At 34.4% G+C, this 27,552-nt stretch overlaps 1 protein-coding gene across 1 annotated transcript in view; it reads right to left on the bottom strand.

The window, feature by feature from the left end:
* TMPRSS15 (transmembrane serine protease 15) overlaps positions 1-27,552 on the bottom strand; it is a 159,958-nt gene that overhangs the window by 116,469 nt on the left and 15,937 nt on the right. Inside the window, exon 4 of the mRNA XM_074210402.1 lies at positions 17,998-18,143. Coding sequence (XP_074066503.1) covers positions 17,998-18,143 — 146 coding nt within the window. The remainder of the gene's footprint in view (positions 1-17,997; positions 18,144-27,552) is intronic.

The following is a 27,552-nucleotide window of genomic DNA, read 5'->3' as shown; positions in this document are numbered from 1 at the left end:
ATGAACCTTTAATGGAATAGAAAATTTCCAGTTAGGGCAGCTAGGTACTACAGTGAATAGAGCCCTGGCCCTGGAGTCAGGAGGACCTGAGTTCAAATGTGGCCTCAAACATTTAATAATTGCCTGGCCTTGTGATATTGGGCAAGTCACTTAGCTCTCCATTGCCTTAAATAAATAATTTTTTTAAAAAGAAAATTTCTGGGCATTTTTTTTGCAAGGCAATGGGGTTAAGTGGCTTGCCCAAGGCCACACAGCCAAGTAATTATTAAGTGTCTGAGGACAGATTTGAACTCAGGGACTCCTGACTCCAGGGCTAGTGCTCTATCCACTATGCCACCTAGCCTCCCCTATTTCTTGGCATTTCTGATGAAAAGACTGAGTAGACATTTTGAGATGAAAATATAAATGCTAAGAGAAAGGTGCATATTTCTGAAAATGTAACAGGATTACGTGGACTGGGTTTGTTTTATTAGAACCCTAATTTCTTTCTTTTTCTTTTAATTTTAGAAAGGTTTTTATCTATTTTCAGTTTCACAATTTTTCCCTCAATCTTGCTTCTCCCCCCCCCCACAGAAGGCAGTTTGTTAGTCTTTACATCATTCCCATAGTATGCATTGCTCTAAGTTGAATGATGAGAGAGAAATCATATTCTTAAGGAAGAAACATATAGTATGAGATATAGCAGAATCACATAATAAGACAATTTACAAAATTAAAGGTACATAGAAAGAGTTTGATCTTTGTTCAAACTCCACAATTCTTTCTCAGGATATAGATGGCATTCTCCATCACAGATATCCTGAAATTGTGCCTGATTGTTGCCTTGTTGGTATGAGCAAGTCCATTAAGGTTGATCATCACTCCTGTGTTGCTATTAGAGTGTACAATGTAGAACTTTAATTTCTTTAAGGATGAGAAAGATGAAAACAATTGAGGGATCATTTGGTTTTGTTCTGGTGGACTTAGAAGACAAAAAATTGAGAGGCACAAGGGATCATATTTATGAAGAAAAGAGAATTAAAGTAAGAGAACTCACCATCAAATAATGGAAATTCATAAAATGAACAGCATATAATCATGAAGGAAGGAGTGGGGATGACAGACATCCCAACAACCTCACTTTCATATGAAGTGAATAAAAGAAGATTGAACATAATTATACATCCAAACAAATAAAAATTTTGGTATACAAATGTGTTGAACTCAAAAAGAGAAATAGAAGTAGAATGAAAAGTAAATGGGGAGAGAAAAGGAGGAGAGGATAAGTAAATAGGAATATAGGTAAAACAATTCCAATGTGGCAGAGACAAGTGTGAAGGTGAGATTAAGGAAAGGAAAAATAGTAAAAAAAGAAAATGGTATTAGGGATGGGGAAATGGAAAGAAAAGAATCACAACAGAGAGGAAACAGATCTTTTCATTTGTAGATGTGTCAGGCAAACTCTACCCCTTATTTACAAAGAGGAAGTTGGTGGCAAAGAGAAAAATATTACAAAAGGATATGGAACAAAAAAAGGAGACTAAAACCAAATTTCAGGAATGAGTACAGTAAATATAGGTATGTTATAAATGATAAACAGGAAAGTAATAATATGCTTAAGGTCCTATAAAATGAGTCAATATTATACTTAACATTTCATAACAAAAAGCATAGCATCTAAATTATTTTTCTCTTTAATATTTTATTTTTTACTAAATTATATGTAAAAACAATTTTAACATTTTTTTCAAATTCTCTCTCCTTCTCCCTCCTCCCATTAAAAGAGCAAGAAATTTGACATTTGTTATACATGTATAGCCATGAAAGACACAATTCCATGTAAGTCATGTTGTGAAAGAAAACAGACAAAAACCTCTATGAAAATAAAAAAGTAAAGAAAGTATCAGAATTAATCAGTTCTTTATCTGGAGATGGATAGCTTCTTTTATTGTAAGTCCTTTAGAACTTTATTGGACATTGCTGAGAATAGCTATGCCATTCACAGTATGTCATTTTATAATATTGCTGTTCCTATATGTTGTGCTCTCCTGGTTCTACTCATTTCACTTTGCATTGATTCATGTTGTCTTTCCATTTTTTTCTATTTTTCCAATTAAATACAAAGATAGTTTTCAACATTCATCCTTTTGCAAGGTTTTGGGTTCCACATCTTTCTATCACCCTCCCTTCCTTCCCCCTCGCCCTGGCAGAGTAAAATTTAATATAGATTGTACATGTAAAAACATGTTTAACATTAGGCATGTTGTGAAAGAAGAATTAGAACTAAGGAGAAATGAGATCATGTGAGAAAGAAACATCAAAACTTTTCATTTCCTTCATCCTATCTTTCCCCATTTATACTTTTCTTTCTCCTTTCCCTTTCTCTCCTCCCCACTGTTTTGCTTCTGATTGCTGCCTGCCTCACATTGTCCTTTCCGCTTTCTCTTCTATTTCACCATAGGGTAGGATAAATTTCTAAACTCAATTGGGAATATACATCATTTCCTCTTTGAGTCAAATCTGTTGAGAGTAAGATTTTTTTCAGTGTTAGAATCTCTTTTTCTCACTCTACTATAATAAAAAATTATGCCTTTTCATATGATGTTAATTATCCTCTAATCCCTCCACCTTCTTCTCCCAGTAAAATCCCTTTTTCCATGTCTTATACCTGTTTTATACCTGTCAAAGTCCCTCCACCATCTGTCAAAGTATATACTACTTCAACTATCCTGATAGAAGTACAATTCTCAAGACCCATAAGCATCATCACAAATTATGATCAATTTGTATCCATACCCAGTGTTCAAGTATACTCCCTTAACATTCTCAATAGAAATATAAAGTACTATCATTTCATGATCAATTTATATCCACACCCTCTGCCTAATTATGTTCCTTTCAACAGTACTAAGAGAAATACAACTCTCAAGAATGACAGGTTATTAAGTTCCTGTTTAGTCTTATTGATTATCTTTTTTCCCTCTTAATCTTAGTGACTAGCATTTTTTCTTTCTGTTTACCTTTTTCTCTTGAGTCTTGAATTTGAAGATCAAATTTTTCTGTTTAGTTCTGGTCTTTTTATTAAGTAAGTTTGAAATAATTCTATTTCATTGAAAACCATCTTTTCCCCTGAAAGAATATCCTAAGTTTTGCAGAGTACTTGATTTTTGTTTGCAATTCAAGCTTCTTTGTCCTCTGAAGTATACTATCCCAGGTCCATTGATCTTTTTAATTTCGAAGATGGTAAGTCCTGTGTAATCCTATCTGTGACTTCCTTGTATTTAAATTGCTTCTTTTTGGCACTTGCAGTATTTTCTCCTTTAGCTGAGAATTCTGAAATTTAGCTGTAATATTCCTTGGAGTTTTTATTTTGGAATATCTTTCTGAGGGTGATCAACGGATTCTTTCAAGGACTGTTTTATTTTCTTATTCTAGGATATTAGGACAATTTTCCATAATAATTTCTTGAATGATATTTTCCAAGCTCTTTCTGATTGTGACTTTTAGGTAGATCAATTATCTCTCCTGGATTTATTCCCAGGTCATTTTCCCCCCTAAAAGATACTTTGCATTTTCTTCTATTTTTTCCAATCTTTTGGTTTTATTTGATGGAATATTGTTGTCTCATGGGGTCATTAATTTCCATTTGTCTAATTCTAACTTTTAGGGTTTCGTTTTCTTTAGTTAGCCTTTGTATTTCCTTTTTTAGTTGGTTAATTTTTCTTTTAGAGGTGTTGATTTCTTTTTCCACATGGTCAATTTCACTTTTCAAATTATTGTTTTTTTCAGTCAATTTTTCATAATTCTTCTGCATGGCTCATTTATTTTCTCCATTTTTCTTCTTCCTCTCTTTTTTTAGTTATTGAAATCCTTTTTTGAGTTCTTCTGAGATATTTTTTTGGATTTGAGATTAATTCAAAAACCACACTGAGGTTTCACATGTAGGCATATTGTCCCTTCTTGCTCCTTTATTAAAATGGTATTTTTATCGCTCCTCTCAGAATAGTAGTTTTTATGGTTAGTGCTATTTTTTTCTTCTCATTTTGATAGTTGAATTCTGTTCCTGGGGCAAAGATTTTTGTGCTGGGGATGGGGGTCTGGTCCCTGACTGACCACTTGTCTATGATGTTCTGGTTGCTAGTAGTTTTTCCCTGTGTTGGGGTAGCCCAACCTAGCCCCACTTGTTGCAGCAGCATTCTCAGGGCTCGTGTTTTCTTTCAAGCTGGGGTTGGGACTTTCTCTACTGGTCTAGTGCAATATTGACTTGCTGAACCCAGACCTAAGCTGTGCTGTAACTAAGAGCCTTCCCCTGGCTTTACAGTTCCCCACCTATTCTGGGCTATATCCCCTCCTTTATCCATGTGAGACAGACCTTTTCTGAAGTTCTTTCATGATATCTTGTATTGAGAACTTGTTTTACTCTGGGTTTATTTTTATGGATTTTGTCACTTTAGGGTTTTTTTAGAAGCTGCATTTAATGAGCATACCCTTTGACCCAGCAATACCACTACTGGGTCTATACCCTGAAGAGATCATGAAAAAGGGTAAAAACATTACTTGTACAAAAATATTTACAGCAGCCCTGTTTGTGGTGGCAAAGAATTGGAAATCAAGTAAATGTCCTTCAATTGGGGAATGGCTTGGCAAACTGTGGTATATGTATGTCATGGAACACTATTGTTCTATTAGAAACCAGGAGGGGCGGGATTTCAGGGAAGCCTGGGGGAATTTGCATGAACTGATGCTGAGTGAGATGAGCAGAACCAGAAAAACCCTGTACACCCTAACAGCAACATGGGAGTGATATTCAACCTTGAAGGACTTGCTCATTCCATCAGTGCAACAATCAGGAACAATTTTGGGCTGTCTGCAAAGGAGAGTGCCATCTGTATCCAGATAAGGAGCTGTGGAGTTTGAACAAAATACAAGGACTATTCCCTTTAATTTAGGAAAAAAACAGATATTGTCTGATCTTGTTACCTCTTAGACTTTTCTTCTCTTCTTTAAGTATATGATTTCTCTCTCATCACACCCAATTTGGATCAAGGTACAACATGGAAACAAAGCAAAGACTGACAGATTGCTTTCCATGGTCGTGTGGGGGGAGGGAAGCAAGATTGGGGGGAAAATTATAAAACTCAAATAATATCTTTAATAAAAATAAATTAAACTCCAAAAAAAAAAGAAGTTTCATGTAAAGTCTTCAGGAGTTTCCTAGCTGCGCATTGCCATGAGCTTATAAATTCTTTTTTTAAAACATTTTATTTGTTTTCCAATTGTATACAATAGTAAATTGTACCCATCATTTTTTTCAAGGCTCTGAATTCTACAATTTTTCCCCCCTCCTCCCTTCCCTCCCCACCCCAGGCTGTCTGATAGTGTCTACATTGTTTCCATGCCATACATTGATGTAAATTGAATGTTATAAGTGTAAACATAAGAATAAACATAAACCCCCTCCCCCCCAAGAAGATGGGAAACCTCAAGAATAGAGAGAGAGAAAAAAAAATTGTACTTCAGTCTGTATTCAGATTCCAACTCTGTCTCTGGGGTGAGTTCCTTTCTTTATCATAAATCCACCAGAGAAGTTGCTTCAATATTTTTCCCTCAGTTGCTATCACTAACTGTACCTTCACTCTATTCCTCCTCACTCTCATTTATTCTGTTCTCTCTCTCTCTCTCTCCTTTCATCCTGGCCCTGTCCAAAAGCGTGTTGCATCTGAGTACCCTCTCCCTTGATCTTTCCTCTCTTCTGTCACCTATTCCCCCCCTTCCCTCCCCCCATTTCCCATCATCCCGGCCCTTTCCTCCCATCCTTCTCCAGGGTAAGATGGATTTCCTCACCCTATTAAGTGTGTATGCCATTTCCTCCCTGAGCCATTTCCGATGAGAATGAAGGCTCACTCATTCCCCCTTTCCTTCCCTCCTCCCCTCCATTGAAAAAGCTTTTTTTTTTGACTCTTCTGTGAAATCTCTCAGCTTCTTCATCATCTCCTTTTCCTTCCTTCCAGTACTTTCCCCCATCGCCTTTTCACTCCATCCCTTTACCACATCATACCAATATATTCCACTCCTATCTATATCCTGTCTATATATGCTCCTTCTAGTTGCTCTTATAAATGAGAAAGTTCATATGAGTTAGCAATATCTTCTTCCCGCGCAGGAATATAAACAGTTCAACATCATCAAGTTCCTCATAGTTAGTCCCTCTCTTCCACTCCCTCTATTGTTCACCAGAGTCCTGTACTTGGAGATCAACCTTTCTGTTCAGCTCTGGTTGTCTCATTAGGAAAGTTTGAAAGTCCCCTGTTTCATTGAAAATCCATCTTTTCCCCTGAAAGAGGATGTTCAGTTTTGCTGGGTAATTGATTCTCGGTTGTAAACCAAGATCTTTTGCCTTCTGGAATATCATATTCCAATCCCTACGAGCCCTTAATATAGATGCTGCCAGATACTGTGTAATCCTGACTATGGATCCTCGGTAGTTGAATTGTCTGTTTCTGGCAGTTTTTAGAATTTTCTCTTTGATTTGAGAGTTTTGGAATTTGGCTATAAATATTCCTGGAAGTTTTTCTTTTGGGATCCCTTTCAGGGGGTGACTGGTGAATTCTCTCAATTTCTATTTTACCCTCAGCTTCTAGGATCTCAGGGCAATTTTGCTGTATTATTTCTTGAAAAATGAAGTTTAGGCTCTTTTCCTGGTTGTGGCTTTCAGATAGTCCAATAATTTTCAAATTATTTCTTCTGGATTTGTTTTCAAGGTCAGTTATTTTTCCAATGAGGTATTTCACATTTTCTTCTAATTTGACTTTATCAGAAGAGTTTTATTTCTTCCTGATTTCGTGCAAAGTCATTAGCTTCCTTTAGTTCCACTTTGTATTTGAAGGAGTTATTTTCTTCAGAGAGCTTTTTTATCTCCTTTTCCAGCTGTCCAATTCTGCTTTTGAAGGCATTCTTCTCCTCATTTGCCTTTTGTTTTGCTTTTTGCATTAGGCCTAAACTGGTTTTTAACATATTATTTTCTTCAGTATTTTTTTTGTATTTCTTTCACCAAGCTTTTGATTTGGTTTTCATCATTTTTCTGCATTGCTCTCATTTCTCCTCCCAATTTTTCCTCCACCTCCCTGAATTGCTTTTCAAAGTCTTTTTTGAGCTCATCCACAGTCTGAGCCCATTTTCTATTTCTCTTGGAGGTTTTGGATACAGAAGCTTTGATTTTATCATCCTCAGAGTAAGTGTTGCTCTTCCATAGGACTGAAGTAATTCTCTATGGTCAGATCCTTTTTTCCAAGGTCTTAAACTCTCCAGCCCATGCTTTGATATGTAGATGACCACAGCATTGCCCTCTGCCCTGAGGCTATAAGGCGGGATCCAGCTATCTTAGTAAGGAAACTTAAACTGCACCCTGAGTCTGAGTGTAGGCCAACAGTAGAGTCCTACCCCAGGAAGAGAAGAGAAATCTCCGCAGACTTCCCTTACCTTCTCTAGGGGTGCAGGATGCTTTCTCCCGATTCTCGCTGCAGGTTCTGTGGTCGGTGCTCCTCACTCCACACTCACCCAGGTGCAGCAGAGTTCTCTCCTCTCCCCTTCAAGCTGTTGCGGGTGATCTCTGGGCTGGGCTGGACTGGGCTTTGCTGAGCTGGGCTGGGCTGCACAGTGGCTTTTTTTCCCACCTCAGGTCTTGGTGAAGCACACTTTTCCTGTGGAGGTTCTAAGTTATCTTGGACTGGGAAAATGTATCACTCAGTCTTTCTGTGGGTTCTGCCCCTCTAAATTTTGGCTAGAGCCCTCATTTGTTTGTTTTTTGGGGGGTTGGGGGGTCGGAGATGTTGGGGAATGCTGCCTTCATGGCGTCATCTTGGCTCCCGAGCTTATAAATTCTTAAAGGAATAGTTAAATTGAAGGAAGAAGTAGTAAAACTACATTTCTGGGGACTATAAGGAAAAGGGTGTAAAGGGTGTAACCCTTTTTAGACCTAGTCAAATTTAATCAAAAAATAAACAAGAAGGAAATCAAAGTCTTGAGAAGAACTCTAGGGAAAAAAATAAGACATTATAGATCCCTCATAATTATGGAATAGGATAGAAAGAAATTTGCAGAGTCTCAGCTGTATATAGCACCTTTACAAAAATTGACCATGCCAATAGAAAAGAAGAAATATTCAATACATAATTTACTGAGCAAAATGAAATCAATTATATTCAAACAGGAGTCATAACAAAATTAATCAAAAGTAATTGAATTCTAAATAAAATAGTTCTAAAAAGTGGTGGGTCAAAGAGAAATTTATATAAACAACAGAAAATGTCATCCAAGAAAATAACAGTAATGAGACAATGCACCACAATTTATGGAATGCAGCTAAGGTTCAGTAGGACAAATATATATCTCTAAATGCTTCAGTCAAAAAAGGAATAAAATTAATTGGGCACAATACTAAAAAAAAATTGCTTGATCAGTAAAAAATAAAAAATTCCCAACTAAACAACAAAGTAGAAATTTTGGTAATTTAAGAAAAATTAATAAAATTGAAAGTTATATTTAAATCGATAAATAGCCACAATTAAAACATGATTAAATTGATAACTAAATAGTTTGTCTGAATAATTAAAAGGGAGGAAAACCAATTTATATGAATCAAAAAGAAAAATAAGAACTCATAGCAATTTAAAAGGAAATAAAGGAAAGTATCAGAAGCTATTTTATCCAATAATTATGATATGTGTTAATTTAGCGGAAAGGGAAGAGCATTTACAAAAATATAAGAAATTTAGAGTAATAAATGAAGAAATCAACTATTGAAATACCTCAATAGCAAGGGGGTAAAAATGAACAAGTCAAAAATGAGCTTCTAAAAGGAAAAAAAAATCCAAGTCCAGGTGAATTTACCAGATGAATTTCTATCAAATAGTCAAAGGATATTTAATTATAATACCAGATTAACTCTTTGAAAAAATAAATAAGGCATCCTTTGAATACTTTTTTGATGAAAATATGGATTTGACAATTGAACTTGAGTAGACAAAGTAGAGAAAGAAACTACAGACCAAGAGTCTCCATGAATATAGATGCAAAATTTAAAAATAAAATTTGAAAAAATAAACTACAAGAATATGTTAGTATGACTTGAATACCATGAACAGGTTTATTGTACCTAAGGATACAAGATTGATTCAACATAAAGAATACTAAATGTAGCATATAATTTTAAAAATGTAAATAATTTAAAAATTTTAGGTTTTTGCAAGGCAAATGGGGTTAAGTGGCTTGTGCCCAAGGCCACACAGCTAGGCAGTTATTAAGTATCTGAGGCCGGATTTGAACTCAGGTATTCCTGACTTCAGGGCCAGTGCTCTATCTGCTGCACCACCTAGCTGCCCCAATATTGATAGTATTGAAGAGACTTTTGACAAAATCCAGCATCTATTAGTATTAAAAATTCTAGCTAAATTATAGGTTTTCTAGGCCTTGAAGGAAACCAGGAAGCAGAGATGAGAAGATAAAACATTCTACTCATAGAGGATAGTCAATGAATATCTTCAGAACTGAGAGTTTTGAATTTGAAGAACAAAATGGAGGCTAGTGTTACTGATAAAATGGTAAAACAAGGATTTCCATTATCATAGTGCTAAGCAAAGTACTAAAAATCATCACTATAGCACCAAGATAAGAGAGAGTAATTGAGTGGATAAGCATAGGCAAAAAAGGAAACAAAATTATCACTTTTTTTCAGATAATATGAGTTACTTAGATAATATTAAAGAGCAAATAAAAATTTTATTAAAATAATAGCTTCTGCGAAGTTGAAGGATATAAAATAAATCTACATAAATTTTCAGCAAATATGTTACCAACAAAAGGTGGCAGAAAGAACTATAAAGTTCATTAAAAATAACCTTGGAAGTCATAAAATGTTTGTGAATATATTTACAAAGATTCTATCTTAATCTTACAACTGTAAAACACTCAAGATATATAGACTCAACTAAATGGATAAATATTAATTGCTCATGGTTTAGACAATCTGATAAAAATGACAATATTAAATTGCTAAATCAATAAAATCAAGTGCTAAATCAATAAAACTACCAGAGGAATACCTCATAGAGCTAGAAAAAAAAATAATGAAACTCAGGAAGTAACCAAAAAAAAGGGAATGAATGTCAAGAATAATTAATAATAATAACAATAAAAATTAAAATTTTATGAGTGCTCTGAGATTTATAAAATGCTTTATAGATATTATCTCATTTGATCCTCAATAACTGTGGGAGGTAGGAGCTACTATTATTCCTATTTAAGTGATTAGGAAACTGAAGCTGAGGAAGATTAAGTGCCTTGTTCAATCAGAGTTATAAGTGTTTACGCTAGATTTGAACTTGGTCTTCCTGATTTAAGGTACAACACTATTTTAAGTGTGAAATACGTTTAATCAGTACTAGATTTCAGACTGTGTTATGAAGTATTATATTAAAATGATTTGTTATTAGTTAAAGATATAAAAGTCATTCAATGGAACAGATTATATAACTTATAGAAGAAAACACACATAGTATAGAATTTTATAAACTCAAAGTTTATTGAAGGAAGAACTCACTATTTAAACCAACCAACAAAAAAAATTACTGGAAAAAGAGATAAGAATTTAGGTGTAGACTATCATACACCATATTCCAAGGAAAACTCAAAATGAATATGTGGCATAGATATAAGAAGTCTTGAGGTAAAATCAGAGGAGGAAAGAAGAAATTATCTTGCAAATTTTTGGATAAGGGAAGATTTCATGATTAAATGAGGGATAGGTTTATATTAAAATAAAATGGGAAATTTTGATTCTATATAATTCTAAAAGATTTTTGATAAATAATTTTATTGCAATTAAAATTAGAAGAAAAATATAACAGGCAAAAACTTTTATAAGACATAAGGAACTGATTTAAATATAAGACTAAGGATCATATTCAAAAAAATAAATCTTCAAAGAATATTAACATACAGTTTTCAAAGAAGAAATCCAAACTATTAACATACCACATGGAAAAAGTGCTCAAAATCACTAATATTTAGAGAAATATCAATTAAAACAACTTTAAAGTTACATCTTTTTGCTTTCAGACTAACAAAAAAGATGAGTGATATGTTGTTAAAAAATGTCAGTGTAACTTCAAGTAAATAGGCATACCAGTGGCTGTTGGCTACACTGTGAAGGGAGGCTGGGCATTCTGGTAGCAACTTTGCCCCCACAATTAATAAACTGTGCAAACCCTTGGATCTATATCACTATATATTACTGCAGCTATATATACCAAACAACTAGGTCTATGCCAAAAAAAGCAAAAGAATCAATAAATATATGAATATATGTATGCATCTGTTTTCATACTTGCCAAAAGCTGAAAATGAAGGGGATTGCAGATATTGTTACTGTTTGTTTCAGAGCTACATGAAATATTGAGAAAAGCCATATTTGCTAGTTGACATTGAACTGAGAGCTGCATGAGGAGTTTCTCTATATGAAGTCAGAGAAATAGGGTATTTTTTACTTTGACATGTATATAAAATAAACAAACAATAGAGAGATGATTAAGAGTTAGTGACACTGGAGCAGCTAGGTGTTGTAGTGGATAGAGCACAGGCCATGGAGTAAGGAAGACCTTAGTTCAAATCCAGATTTAGACAGTTAATAATTACCTAACTGTATGACCTTAGGCAAGTCACTTAACCCCATTGCCTTGCAAAAATACCAACAAAAAAAGAAAAGTTAAGAATTACTGGCACTGTGCTATGTACTGGGGATATGTAAACAAAGACAAAATGTGGTCCTTGAGGGACCACAATCTAAATGAGGGAAGCTGAATTAATTGTTTCCTTTCATAGTTGGAGAGTAGCTGCTGCAACCCTTGAGTGAGAGAACAAAAGATGGCAAAGTATTCTAGGCAGTGAGGTAGGATAATGGATAGAATGGTAGTTCTAGAGTCAGAAAGAAATGAATTACTGCTAGTGGAAAAGGAGGTAATGAATTGGGGTAGATGCTCCAATTAATCAATTAAGAAAAAAGATTATATTTAATTTAATGAAAAATAGACTTTCAAAAAATACCATTGAATCATTTTATATACAGGATAAGAAAATTAAACAAAAACAAATTGAATGTCACACTGACATTTGATTATAAATTCAAAGAATGCTGGTCAAGATCCCTGCCACACCTGAGGGTTCATTAATAACAAGCTGCTACATTTAGAACATTTTGAGGAAAGAGAAACCTCAAGACCAGATCAACTTCAAATTGAAGATAGATTAGGTTAGAGAGGATCAACTGACATTATCCCTAAGTGTCTTAATCACTTGTGTTTTTTTAGAGATCAGATCCAAGAAACTAACAAAACGAATAGTCATTATCCTTTTTTAGCTAGTATGACTTATCACAGGAATAATTTCTGGGAGATGGAACATTCAACACAAATAAACAGTTATTATGACAAAAGGGTTTTAAAAGTCCATTTCAGTGTTAAGTGATGCCTCCTGCTTGAGAATGGCAGAGGAGATGGAAAAAAACACTGAAATGTCATGGTGATTGCCATGGTAATAGATAACTGGCAATGTGAGACCACACCCTAAATAAACATGAACTGTAATTAAGTCTGAATACTTTCCATAAGATTGGTAAAGCAGGCCATTATAATCAATTTACCATTTAGGAGCAAGTTGAAGGGCAGCTAGGTGGTGCAGTGGATAGAGCACTGGCCCTGGAGTCAGGAGGACCTTAGTTCAAATCCAGTCTCAGACACTTAATAATTACCTAGCTGTGTGGTCTTGGGCAACTCAGTTAACCCCATTGCCTTGCCAAAAAAAAAATGATAATTACTATCTGTTAGGAGCAAGTTGACTCATATGCCATCAAAACTGATATACAATTGACATGAGGAACATAATTTAACAGAAATAGCTACATAATTTTTAGTTGGGAATTATACAGTTTCTCATCCTCTGAAACATGGCATTATGACCTGTACTACCCCTTCACCCATGTCCATGTTCAGAATAATGATGAAGGTAATTGCCAATTTTTGCAGGTCTTCGAAAGGATGAACCTGATTTAGGTCAGCAGATGTATCTTATGGGCATTAATATTCCATATAAACTGTATGTAGTGGGAAGCTATCAGCAAGAATCCTCTACTCCTCTTTACCTTAAAGAGTCATTAATTATTTATATCTGTTCTCTCCAGACCTCAGACTTCAGACCATTCCATCAGTCAGATGGCCACCACTCAAGAATCAATATAAATAAAAAAATCTTAACTATCCTATTCCTCAAGTTTCTCTCACGCAGTAGCTATGCACCTTGGCTCATTGATTGAACTTGCAAGAACCATTATTACTTAGGGTATTCAGCAGGTTGCTGAATTAATGAACTGAGGTTCAGTTGCTTATGTAGTCTCTTAAAATGCACAGAACCCAATAAATCAGTGATTTTGTTCATCAAGACCTAAGATCTCATAGGCCATTGAATTAACAAAGGCAAAACTGAGATAAATTCTCAATTTCCAGCAGTCCCTATAGCCAGTTCACAGAAAAACTCACCAATACCCCAAAAACTAAGATCTTAAATATCTTTTCCATTTAGAAATGGATGCCTCTTGTGCTCTACCCATCTTTTAGAATCACCTTTTATTCAGTTTCTCATTACAATGAACCTGTCATACATAATGGGAAACTCTAAATGAAAAAGATATTATTTTTTTTTATTTTTATCAGGAGCAACTGGGACCCTGTAAAATATGCCAGCAACTACTTTTCAAAAGTGGTCTCACTTTGGAACTTAGGGCTCCAAAAGTCTAGTGGTTGTTTTAATGTGCCAACCCTTCATACCTACTAAAGCCTCTGATCTTTTGGTGAAAGCCTTTCAAAAACACAATCCCCAGTACTTTTGGACACACCACATTGGGTCTTCTGAGGCTAAATATAGCATGTTCAAGGTCCCACTCCAAAGGGATAGACTTGTAAATGACTCAGTAATTAGAGATCATTGAGGAAAACTAGTATTATGGTATATCATTTAATAATTAGTATTATTCTGTAATCCATCCTTTGCCCCATTTTGTCAAAATCCCATCTCTTAGCTAGCTCAAAAGGAGACTTCTTTCTTTGTGAACCTAGGTATGGTTAACTCTATGGGACACTTAATACATGCTGTTCCAAAAGTTTTAGTTCAGTTTTCAGTTTTCATATCTTTAATAGCTTAAAATTGCACTAAGCCTGAAATTGCACTAAGTTCTGATTGAATATGTGGTTAGGAGAGGGCCTTGCTTAGAATCACATAGTATGCATAGCATTTGAGGCAAGTTTCAAGTCTTCAAGTTCAGCAACCTGTCCTCCATATTACCTAACTGCTTCTGGTCAATAGTATGAAATGTTACATAAAGATCAAAAAGGATAAAGAATGAGAAAACGCTATAGATTTGATCATCAAGAGCTATTTGGAACTTTTGGAGTGAAATATTTTAAAGTTGAAGACCAAACTGTCCATGAAGTTACTTTGAAAAATTTTTTTGAAAGAATACAAGTGATGTGATATAAGAATGAACAAATTCATTTTTTTTCTGCAGTTTTTTAAATGATTTTTCCCCTTTGGCTTAGCATTGACTGTGTCAAAAAATTGTGACAGAAAATACTAAAAAAATTAAAATTAATTTTTGAACCTACTTTACAAAATTGTAATAAGACCTAAAAAACCTGAAAGTTTTATAACTAGCTGATAACTTTCTACTCCTTTTCTTGAAAATCTTGATAAACCACGTAGCTTCTTATCCAAAACAGCTTTTATATTGGAGACAGTTATTTTTACCATATAGAGAGTTTAAACTATATAAAAATGTTTTTCCATTGTTTTATTAAGTTTCCTTATAGGGATTTATTTTGAGGTACATAGGATCTTGCTAAACTTCTATGATTTCTATCATCTTTTTTAATTGTTACCTTCCTAGTCAGTAGGTCTACTGTGATTAAAAAGATTTAATATTTAGTTGTTTTGAATTACATGGAACCATGCACATTTGTGTTAATTTTTATACAGAAGATTTTAAACACATTTTTGGATGACAATATTTCTATTCTCAGAGCCTTAAATGACTTTTTACCTTGTGTGAAAATTATGTCTTATTCTAGTTCCCCTGATGGTGTGCAAGTAACCACTATAAAGTAGCAATAGCAGGAAGTAAGATTATAAAAGAGAACCTAAAAGTCATGTACAGACTTCCCTAAAGATCAAAAGAGCATAATTACAGACTGCACCATTATTAATAAAACATTATATCCTGAGAATATGTACTAAATCAGGGAAGCCATCTAGGACTTGTCATGGTTTTTTTTGAGAAGTCAAGATCATATGAGCTCCAGGTAACTGCAGTAAGACCACCAAAACATTAATTTTGAGATGATGTGAACAAGTTAAATTTTTTTTTTTACTGAGATATGTGAGATAACTTGGATGTATTAATGAACTAACCCCAAAGGTTGCATGAATAAGATTTAGTCTCTCATCCACTAAAAATCTTTTGCCTCCCCATTTTCTCTCTCTTCCACCACTATCTGGGTGAATATATGGTGCAGGTTCTCACACAAGGAGTCAAAAGAAATGATATCTGGCCATCCTGAAGGTCTTAAGAACTTTAGAATTGATTATGCAGCATGGGAGACACTGGTACAGGACTGCTGAGTGTGGTGTGTCCTCGCCCTCTCTTGGATGCTCTATGAGCAAGGCAGAATTGAAGCAGCTCAAAGGAAATGTGAAATGTAAGTTTATATGTAAGTTGACTATTCATACCTGACCTATGGTATAGATTCCGAGCTTGTGTTGGTCTGATCAGTCAAAACTGGACTCACTATAGTTTGTCTTCAACATAGTAACATCATTTTGGACTTCTTTGATAATAAGTGACAACAACCAACCAAGAACCAACTACCTTCCTCCACCACCCTATCTCCTTCTCCGTGTTGTCTGCTTCTGCACCCTCCCCATATTTTTTTATTCTTTTGTCTGTATTTTCTGAGCCTATTTGTCCCTTCACCCTCTGAGTCTTATTAAAGTGATATTGAAGTCTTATTTCCCTCTGCTACCGTAGTCTTTCCTGGTAAAAACCCAAAGAAACAAGCATGTCTCTCCCGTTTCATAATTCCATACATTAATTAGTAATTTACTTTGACACAACATGCACGATATATGTTTCAAAAGACTTTGTGTAATAATTCTAAATATTCCCTTCATAAATAATGATCCTCCTGGAAGTTTCATCAAGTCTGGGAACATTAACTTATTTAACAAATCTAAAAAAATCTTCCCCTTCACTGAATCTAGGAAACACAATTCATAAGTTCTAGGAAGTCCTTAAGAGCTCCACATAGGCATATGGCCCTAAAAGGGTCATGGATTTCATTGCAGTTCATCAATCTGAATTTTTTATTTTGAGTATTTTGGAGGTGTTTTAAATTCACTTTCACTACATAGTTTTAAAATCTGGTGAGATTAGTAAAGTAATGAGCTAGCTACAGCTAAAGGAGTTAGAATTGGTGTGTTTCTCTGAGGAATACTCATTTTGCAACTGTGTAGGAAAATAGGAATCACAATCATTTCATTACATCTTCATGAGTCAACAATGTAGACTTCCCCCAACTACCTGCTGCCCTAAAAGCCCCAATCCTTATACAAGGAACAAGCATGGTAAATCAGATAGGTTCATCCGCTATTCTAGCAGTTATTTGCAGTCCTTAGAAAAATGACCTTTCAGTTTTGTCTAAAAGGATTTCTTTCACAGTGGTAAAATATTTGGTCTCTACCCCTTGTCTCCTGCTTAGGAACAGGAAATGTTTTCCTATTCTAATAACAAATCCTGCCACTTGCATTACAAATATTCCCCTTTTCTTCCCTGACTGATCCCCTTCCTCACCTACCCTTTTCTCTCCTGTGAGATGCTTTATCTTGATATACTGTTAACCAAAAATGCTGTGATTTGAGTGTGAACTCTAGGCATAAAAGAAAACAGCCAAATCTGAACCACAGAAATTTGAACTAGCTTTCAAGAGCAGAAACCTTAGCATGCTAAAAAATCTTTTTGCTTTCAGTTTTGTCTCCTATTTTTGACCTACATTCATCATTCTTTTGCTGCTGAGTAAGCCTCTTCCAAGACATATAAACATTTTATTAGTAATAGAAATTATTAGTAATAAAAAGTCTAAGTATTACTATGTGCTAAGCATACTGAGATACAAAGAAAAGACAATAAAGGTTCCCACTCTCAAGTTCCATACATTCTAATGGAAGGAAAAATGTATATTTTACAAAAACACACATATGTGTATAATGAACTGGTAATATAGGTATACTTGTTCTGAAATATGTTTATGTTTACTTATATGTATTTGTATGTATGTAAGCATGTGCTGTAAATGTTTGCACAGAAGAAGGAAGGTAACTTGAGACAGAAAGGTAATAAAGGATGAATGGAATAAGAATGGCTGCATGATGAATATTAATAATAATGAGAAAATAATAGCTAGCATTTATGTCACATTATAAGTTTTATAAAGCTGTTGACATAAATAATTTCTTTTTATCCTCACAATAATCCTGTGAAGTGAATGCTAATATCTCTATTTTACAGGTGAGAAAACTGATGCTGAGAAGTTAAGGTCCTTGCCCAGGATTACACTTAGAAACGAAAGCAGAATTTGAACTTGGATCTTCCTGGTCCATCATTCTATCCACTATAAGAGGTCACAAGATGAGTGGGTTTGGGGAGAAATGTAATAAATTCAGTTTTTGACATGTTGAGTTTGAACTGTCCAATAGGCTAGACTGGAGTTTAGGAAAGTTGGGTTTGGATGAATAGATCTAAGAATTATCTACCCAGAGATCTTTGAATCTAAGTTGATAAGATCACAAAGAGTATAGAAAGAAAAGAGAAGTAAGCTTAGGACTCAAAACCATATATCATGAAACAAATTATACTCAAGGTACCTGTGACATATATGCTGTTCAAGTCAATGTGGAAGGTCATCAGTTGGCTATTTGCTTCAAATCCTTGTATCAGTTCATTCTTAATACTTTCATCTGATACCCATTTGACAAAGAAAATATTAAATATGACTAAAACACTGCCATTTCTGCAAAACAAAAAAAGATATTAAAAGACAAACTCAGTATCCTTTCAAGATTTTTCCTTATTTCATGTAAGAGTGCTTGAATATCTCAGCAAACATTATTTTGTTAATCCTAATTATCCCTGCCTAAGTTGTCTATGTCAAGTATTATTATTCCTTAGATCAGGAAGTAATAAAAATGTTAAATGACTTGTCAAAGAATATAGGAAAAAAACCCCAAGTATAACAAGGTTAAAATTTATATTTATATTTCACTCCTTTATTCAGAAAGATTTACTTTCTCTTCCATACTAAGATAACTTTTTTTAGGTTTTTGCAAGGCAATGGAGTTAAGTGGCTTGCCCAAGGGCACACAGTTAGGTAATTATTAAGTGTCTGAGGCCAGCTTTGAACTCAGGCACTCCTGACTCCAGGGCAGGTGCTCTATCCACTGCACCACCTAGCTGCCCCCCCGGATAACTTTTCATGAAGAAAATTCAGTTGTGTCAACTTAAACTTGCCTATGAAGTCCTGTAGCAACATATTGATACTTATTTCACTAGTTTTGGGAATAAAATGTATAAATTCATTTAATTTTCTAATATCTCAGAGGAATGACTTTCTGTAAGAAAAGTTCAATCTACTTTATAGAATCCCTAAAGTAGCAACCCTTTCATGGCTATCTTCCAACACAATGTGACAAAATAGTCTGAGAGTCCTCCTACTAGATACTACAGCCAATCATAAAAGCAGAAGATAGGAAACTGCCATTTTATTATGATCAGAGCATAGACTGAAATGAACTTATCAATCATTCAGTAAGCTCTGAATATCAGTTTCAATCACCCTATATAGAATGTGAATACACAAACAGGATGAGTACAATAGAATTTTGCAAAGAGCAGAAATGGAAGTTATGGGTTTATGTATCAACATTCTTGTAGTTTACAGAATTTGTAGAGCATAGTATAAATCTCCTTTGGTTATGCTTTGGTTAGGTGTTAGGTTTTCATTTATATTAAATGAAATGTAACTGACTTCCTGGAAACTGCATTTGGAGTTAGATCTGAGTTCCAACCTCAATCTTTCATTAGACTAGTTCTTTGACTATGGACAAATTTCTTAATCTTATGGGGTCTCAGTTCTTCATTTGCAAAATGGACATGGTAACACTCATGCTATCTACATCACAATTTTGTCACGAGGAAGGCATCTTCTAAGGTTAAACACTTGCCAAGGCACACAAAACTTACAAGTAGATAAACGTATAGGTCAGATTTGACCTGACTTGGGGAGTTATCTCTTCTATATCATTCAACTGTGAGGGTAGTCCCATAATTGGTGAAGATAAAAAATGATGAAATTCCTATTCTCCATGATTCTTGTTCAGGCTATTCCATACATCTTCTATAAAGGATCAAATCAATCCTTCATTGTCATTAAATTATGGGTCCACTTTCTTTCCCCAATCTAATACTTTTTCAGTATATTATATTTGTGAAAACAACTCTATTGAAAGATTAGGTTTTTGCACTAGGGAATAGTTAGGAATTGCTAATATAACATACAATTTTCTAAAAACAACAAAATCCTTTCTCTTCTTTTCAATTTTACATTCAGTTTATTATTCATCTCAAGTTCATGATCCAAATATATGCACTTACTTAATAGATAGACTGGCCATCTAAAATTACATTAAAGTCAATACAACAGATTTTTTTTTCAAAGACTGAAATTTTCAGAGAATGATCTACATATATATCAAGTGAATTCTCACTTTAGTATTAGAAACAATCTTTCACAAAATAAAGTCTTTATTCCTCTGCTTTATTTTTTTAAAGTTTTATTGATGTGTTTTGTTTTAACATTACAAACATTTACACTTTTCTCTCACTTTGTGAGAAATCTTTTTGGCACAAAGTAAAGCAATTAAGTAAAAATAATACTACAGTTATTTACACTGAAAGTGTATGCAACATTTCACATCTGTTGCACCCTCCTACATTTAATAAAATGAATAGAAATCTATTTTCTCTCCCTCCCACTCCCAACACATTGGGGGCGGGTAGAGAGAAAAACAAATTTTCTTAATTAAATATTGATAATTAAGCAAAACAAATTCTCTCAAGTTATATACAAATATGTAATATAATATAGTACAGACTGTCTGATAATTTTAGAAATTAATAGGAATAGCCTGAGGTGCAAAATTTTGAACACTCTCAGTTCATTAATAAAGTGTGAATTTAATAAAGAGATTTAACAGATACCTCAGCTATGACAGAGACAAAAATGTGCAGAGGCAGGCTCTTTTTATAATACAGAGAAAAGAACAAGATCAGGAGAACCTGATTGATGGTAGGCCTGAAATCATCATGGGAGCAGGAATATTATGATTCAATTTCCCAAGGAACAAGGGCTAGTACTCACATGGGGCAAGTGACCACTTCAAGGAATGCTGATTGATTTCTGGAACCCATCTGCATCTTATAATCTTTGCTAGTGCAATAGAGTTAGCAGACTCCCTGTCACCCAGAAGATTTGTTAGGGAGATAACAGCTTTCCTTAATGGTGTAAGGACAGTTCAGAGACAACTCTTAGAGCTAACTTTAGGACTTAAATATAACATCAGATGTTTTGGTACTTATCCAAGAGCTAATGCTATAGAGGATGACAATCCTTCCCTTTTAATTATAGTGACTTATGGTCAGGGTGACCTTTAAACTAGCTCAGAGGGGAAAGTTGAATTCCTGAACTAAACTAAAGAGCATAGAAAAGGGAACTTAAGCAGATATACAATCAATTACAATAGGAAATCAACACAATATAAAATCAATTACTAAAGTAGAATTAATTTGAATTTCTTACTCTCATTTTGTATTCCACACCCATCATCCCATTACTTTTGGAATCTTGAATAGTTTTCAAAAACAATTCTTTTTTCCAGAGTTGCTGAGGTATAAACTGTTCTCTGAGTAGTGGTCACTTCATCTTTCATCAATTTATAAAAGTCTTTGAAATTATTAATTTTTATAATTCTGATGGTACATTAAAAATTGTTCTTCCAGTTCTACTGGCTTCACATATAAGTTCACATTAATCTTTCCATGTCTTTTAAACTCATCAATTTTCTCATTTCTTAAAGCAGTATAGTAGCCCATCACATTCCTATACCATAACTTATCTAGCCATTCCTAATTGATGAACATTCCCTTAGTTTCCAGTATCTTTACTACCACAAAAAGAGCTGCTATAAATATTTTTGTACAGATAAGACCTATTTCAATTTCTCTTATCTCTTTTGAGTATAGGCCTAGCAGTGATATAAATGGCTTAAAGGTAATGCACTCTTCAGTAACTATATAAAATTCCAAATTGCATTTCAGAATTACTATACCCATTCATACATTGATCAACATGCCCTTCCAGCATTTATCATTCTTCATTTTGTCATTTTTGACACTCTTATGGGTATAAAGTAAAATATAGACATGTTTTAATATACGTTTCTCTAATTATTAGAGATTTGAAATACTTTTTTTTCATCTGCATATAGATGACCAGGTTTCTTCCCCTGGGAACTGGATGATCATAATCTTGGATTATTTATCAACTGGGAAAGGGATCTCTTTCTTATAAATTTGAATTAGTTTCATATATCATGGAAATTAGACCTTTATCAGAAAAACTTAATACAATTCCCAGGTAGTTGTTCCTTTGTTCACCTTAGCATTATTAGATTTGTTTGTGCAAAAAATTTTAAGCAATGTCAAGAATGACATAAAACAGAGAGATACATATTTGTAGATATATTTATCACTTTCATGGAGAGTACCTTTTATAAATTGCAAATAGAACAATTCCCTCTTATTGATGAGCTACTATACAGAATGCTATTTGCATATGATAATGTGTTGATTCCATGAAGCTCAAGAACCTTAGAAGGCCTCCTTCTTGAGATTTTCAACTATTTGAAAGAGATTGTCCTAACAATACATTTCAGAAAAGGTTAAAGGAAAGAAAAATACCTATTGTCTAGATTGTAACATGCTGAAGCATTAAACCATAAAGTACTATAGTACTCTTCAAACTTGCACTCATGATTAGAGAATGTTTTTATCAGAGGGTGGCTACTTCTCTGAGGGTCTAGAATATGCTGTGGATCTGTAGTCTATAGCTCACAGGCCCATATTATTAGTGAATTTACATTTGATAGTTAGGCAGTGGACCCAATTAGGGTTTTTTTGAGCGTTCATAGCTGAAAAAGTTTGCTCTTTTTTTTCATTTTAAAGATTTTATTTATCTTGAGTTTTACAATTTTTCCCCTAATCTTACTTCCCTCCCCCCCACCAGAAGGCAATATGCCAGTCTTTACATTGTTTCCATGGTATACATTGATCCAAATTGAATGTGATGAGAGAGAAATCATATCCTTAAGGAAGAAAAATAAAGTATTAGAGATAGCAAGATTATATAATAAGATATCTTTTTCCTAAATTAAAGGTAATAGTCCTTGGTCTTTGTTTAATTCTTTCTCTGGATACAGATGGTACTCTCCATCACAGATACCCCAAAATTGTCCCTGATTGTTGCACTGATGGAATGAGCAAGTCCATCAAAGTTGATCGTCACTCCCATGTTACTGTTAATGCGTACAATGTTTTTCTGGTTCTGCTCATCTCGCTCAGCATCAGTTCATGCAAATCCCTCCAGGCGTCCCTGAATTCCTGTCCCTCCTGGTTTCTAATAGAACAACGGTGTTCCGTGACATGCATATACCACAGTTTGTTAAGCCATTCCCCAATTGAAGGACCCAATTAGTTCTTAGTAAAGGAAATGTACCATAATATTTCATTCTAAGAGCAGTAGGCTATAAAATATTTTTTCCACACTCTTCCACAAGTGTTTTTGGGATAACAGGTACAAGCTTAAGGCATAATAATGGGGAGGCACATATACAATGTAATAATAATAATGTTTATAGCACCTTACGGTTTGCAAAACACGCTCTCTTATTTGATCCTAACATTGACACTTTGAGGTAGGTGACATTATTATCTAAATTTTATAGATTAAAAAAACTGAAGCTGAAAGAGATTATATGACCTTCTCAGAGTCAGATGACCACTAAGAATAATAAAGGGAGCACAGACCCATGGCAACTAGCACTTTTGGTACTATAGGGCTACATGACCTTTCACCTCCTTTAGCTGCAATATCTCTACTAGGTGGTTCACTTAGCCGGGGTTAGTATTTTCTTCTGCCAGGGCTAATGTTTTTTTCAATCCACAGTCAATTCTCTATTTTCAGTGATCATGCTCCCAAAACGGTTATTTCTACCTGAAATAGCTTTATTTCTGGGTCCATGTCTATCTGTACAAAGTATATCGCTGTACAAGGGATGTTTCTCTCTGTACAAGGTTATATCTCTGCTCTCTTTTGGATATACTATCTTCTCTTGAGCAGTAAATCTGCTAAAATTGGTAGATAGCAGGGGCATTTCTCTTGTCATTCTTCCCCTCTCTGCCAAGCAAAATCTTTTCAGGGGCTTTACCTTCAAATGCTAATTCTTATTTGAACTGCTTCAGAGTTGGTGAACTTAGCTTTTTAAGGCCATCTGTGGTTTGGCTGGTCTATGGCACTACCCCTTCTAATTCAATAAAGGAATTGTTTCATATTTCACAAAGGGGTGACATGGTGTAGGACATTTGTTTCTATAATTTCATTTTTCATAATTTGAAAAGATATAGTTAGATGTTAAGATGTTTATTATTTTTATATATGAAGTTATTAAATCTTAATACTGGAGTTTTGGATCTTATAATCATAAAGATACTTTTCAGGAATGTTTTGTGGATCAAATGAGACAAAACCATTAAAAAATATATATGTATATAATTATATAATAATATCACTTTAATACTATGATTCTTGTAGTGAGAAATAAACGTTGCAGTTTTATAAGCTCCTCCAGGACCAGATTGGCATCTGTTTTCCTTGATGCAATTTCGTGGTGAGCCAAAGGCAAACAAAATCCCACCCAGATGATACTCACCTTATTGACTAGACTTGTTTCCATATAGATAAGAGGTGGACTGAGCCTACAGAAGCCATTGTATCCTTTTAGCTTTTCCTTGTTGGGTTAAGACAAGCTATAACTTCTATTGTTAATTTTTTCTTTATGTATGACTCAATTTGCCCCAAAATGGTCCACCTCTAATAGAGTTTAAAGAATCAGAGTCCAAGAAGAGCCTGACCACCACCACCACCATCACCACTACAATTACTGCCACCACTATCATCATCACTTCTACCACCACCCCCATCATCACCACCACCACCACCACCACCACCACCATCATCTTCACCACCACTCCATCATCACCACCACCTCCACCACCATCACCACCAACACCATCACCACCCCATCATCACTACCACCATCACTACTACCATAATCACAACCACCATCACCATTACTACCATCCCCACTACCATCACTTTTTAGGAGCCAGGATCTCTCACGACTGAACTGTACATGAGGACTAAATGCTCAGTTTCCAAGTGGCCACTTAGAGAAAGAGGACAAATGCCTCAGTACCTCTAGGCCCAGCTTCACTTTGACTTTGTTACAGAAGAAACAAAGTGTTACTAATATTTAATATATGGGTTAGCATTAGCATCCTCACAATATTACTATGTCAGATGAATACTGTCAAATACATTGTACTTGAGATATTCTGAAAAAAGAGTAGAAGTTTCAGAACAGAGGAACTGATAATGATCCTTAGTCATTTGTTAACAGTATATTGCAATATATTGTATAGTTAAATGGTATATGAAACATGTGCTCTAATTTTATCTAGGCTAAGCTTCATAAAATCCACTAGACAAAGCAAAAGATTCCTCCAAAGATATCACAGCTTGAAGATAATACTAACATGAACAACAAGAAAAAAGTAGAGTTAATACTTCTTTGACTAGCGTTAGCTCTTTGCCATACATATTATGAGGTAAAAGGATACTATATTCAGATGTGACAAAGTGAAGAAAAAATAAAAAATCTTAAGATTATTTGAAATATGACTTTTTGAAATATCTGAATATATTTGAAATGTGAGAATGAAATATTTGCCTAAATATGAGGACATTTCCTATACATAAAAATATTTTTAAATACAAAACATTCACAAGAATGACAGAAGAACTTAAACAAGTGGAAATACTAAATACAATTTTATTCTTTTGGGGAAATGATTTTTAAAAATTATTTAAACATGAAATAATTTGAAGGACTACTAATTAGACATTTTACTTTTCACCTTGGCTCTTTGTTTCTCCCTCAAAGTCCATGGCTTCTGACAAAGTAGACCAGGAACTAGGGTGATCCCTGAGCTAGAGATCATTTTTAAGAGTTCTAGAGTAGTTGCCAGGGACTCTCTCCAAAGTGCAACTAGCTTTGGTTTATTCCAAGACTGTGGCATCCATAGTGAGGCAAGAGACAATCCTGGCCTAAGATGTGATTCTTGGCTTCCTAAAAATGCCTGAAGATAGCCAGAAATGTTAAGCTAGAGAAATGGAATTTAGCAGTCCAGCTGATCCAGACTTCCTCATGGATAAAACATGAGAAAAGGCTAGTTGCCATGATTTACAATATTTTATTCTGAGAAGGATAAGACCATGCTAAATATTATCTATATAAGTTTCATCCCAGTCTCAGTTATTAGTATCTGAGTTGGATTAAAGAAAACCTCATTCTGGCATACATGACAAAGTCAAATATATACTTTAGCAAACAATGTATAGTATGAAATTTTCCCACTTAACTTTACATTCAATTTATTCACAGATTATTTCATAAAGAAAGTCATGAAGGTGATTTTAGCAATGGTTTCAAGGTCATGTTGCAAGAAGATTTTGACATACTATCCCCTTAACTTCTTTTCCTCTGTATTTTTCCTTAGTGACTAGAAAAAAAAGAATTCAAGGTGGAGGGGAGAGAAGAAAAATCTGGAGTATTCATGTTACTATTATATTTATAACAGGAGAACTCTATGTATTCAACAGCTACACACATGAAATCATGTTAAGGACTTTATGATATATCCAGATATATCCTGGAGTTTCATGATATATCATGATATAAATACCAGGACACTCTGATAGAGTTTTTTAAATTATGGAGTAGGTGGTATTGTCCCCAGAACACATTAAACTATGTAAAACAATACTTCATGATGGATGGAGGTGATGTTCAAATATAAGATAATTCCCTAACAGAAGAAAGAAGTTTAGGTCTAGAAATTAGAAATGTTGAATCAGTTAAACTTAGAGAAGGATTAACAGTCCAAATTGCCTGAATATGTGGACCAGTTTAAGTAATTACATTCTTAGTAGAATCTAAGTAGAATGGAATCAGGAGTCCTATTGACAGAATCCTGTGGACTCCTCAGTAAGAATGGAACAAGAAGAAATTCAGGATACCTAAAAAGAGAAATAATGGTAGAACTAAGATAGTGATGTATAGTGAGCATTTTTGCTGAATGCTCTGAACACTCTATCCACTGAACCAGGATGGCTAGGCACAGTGCTGGGTTGGAGTCAGACTGATTTGAGATCAAATCTGTTCTCAGATATTTTACTAGCTCTGTGACCCAGGGGAAAGTCACTTAAGTTCTGTTTACCTTTATCTATAGGAGAAATTTTTCAAGAAAAGTCATGGACATACTGGCATGTTATGGTCCATGAGATCACAAAGGGTCCAACACAACCAACCTACTGATCAACTATCAACAACAGTCAGGATCATACAAAGTGTAGAAGCTTCCGTGTTAAAAAGGGAGAGAACTTAGAATATGATATTTCAGAAGGCAAAGGATCTATCTGAGTGATTGGTATCTGAGAGACTGAACTACAAACAGCTGGATTAAAGAATAATCTACCAAGAAAACTAAGCATAATCCTTCAGGGGAAGAGATAGCTATTTAAAGAAATAGAAGACTTTCCAAGTATTCTTGATGAAAAAATGAGGGCTGAATAGAAAATTTGGCATTTAAACAAAATACTCAAGAGAAGCATATAAAGGTAAACATAAGTGAAGAAATCATAAGGAACTTAATAAAAGTAATGTTTACATCCCAAACAGGAAGCTGATTTCTGTAACCCTCAAGAACTTTATCATCATTAGGGCAAATAAAATGAATCTACTTAAAGAGCATGGATGTGAATCTATCAGGTTGGGATCGTCTTGAAAGAAAAATGGAATGGTGAGAAAGAGGGTTGCACTGGGAAAAGGGGGAAAGAAAGGAAAATGAGGGGAAAATATTTCATATAAAAGACAGAAAGAATAGATTTTTACATGAGCAGAAAATGAGGGGTGGGGAGAGTGGGCAATGCTCACCAATTCTCACTGGAATTGGTTCAAAAAAGGAGA

The sequence above is a fragment of the Macrotis lagotis genome, chromosome 1 (assembly GCF_037893015.1).
Source record: "Macrotis lagotis isolate mMagLag1 chromosome 1, bilby.v1.9.chrom.fasta, whole genome shotgun sequence".
Classification (NCBI taxonomy): Eukaryota; Metazoa; Chordata; class Mammalia; order Peramelemorphia; family Peramelidae; genus Macrotis; species Macrotis lagotis.
Note: the sequence above shows the minus strand (reverse complement) of the source record. Positions and strands in the feature narration are given on the sequence as shown.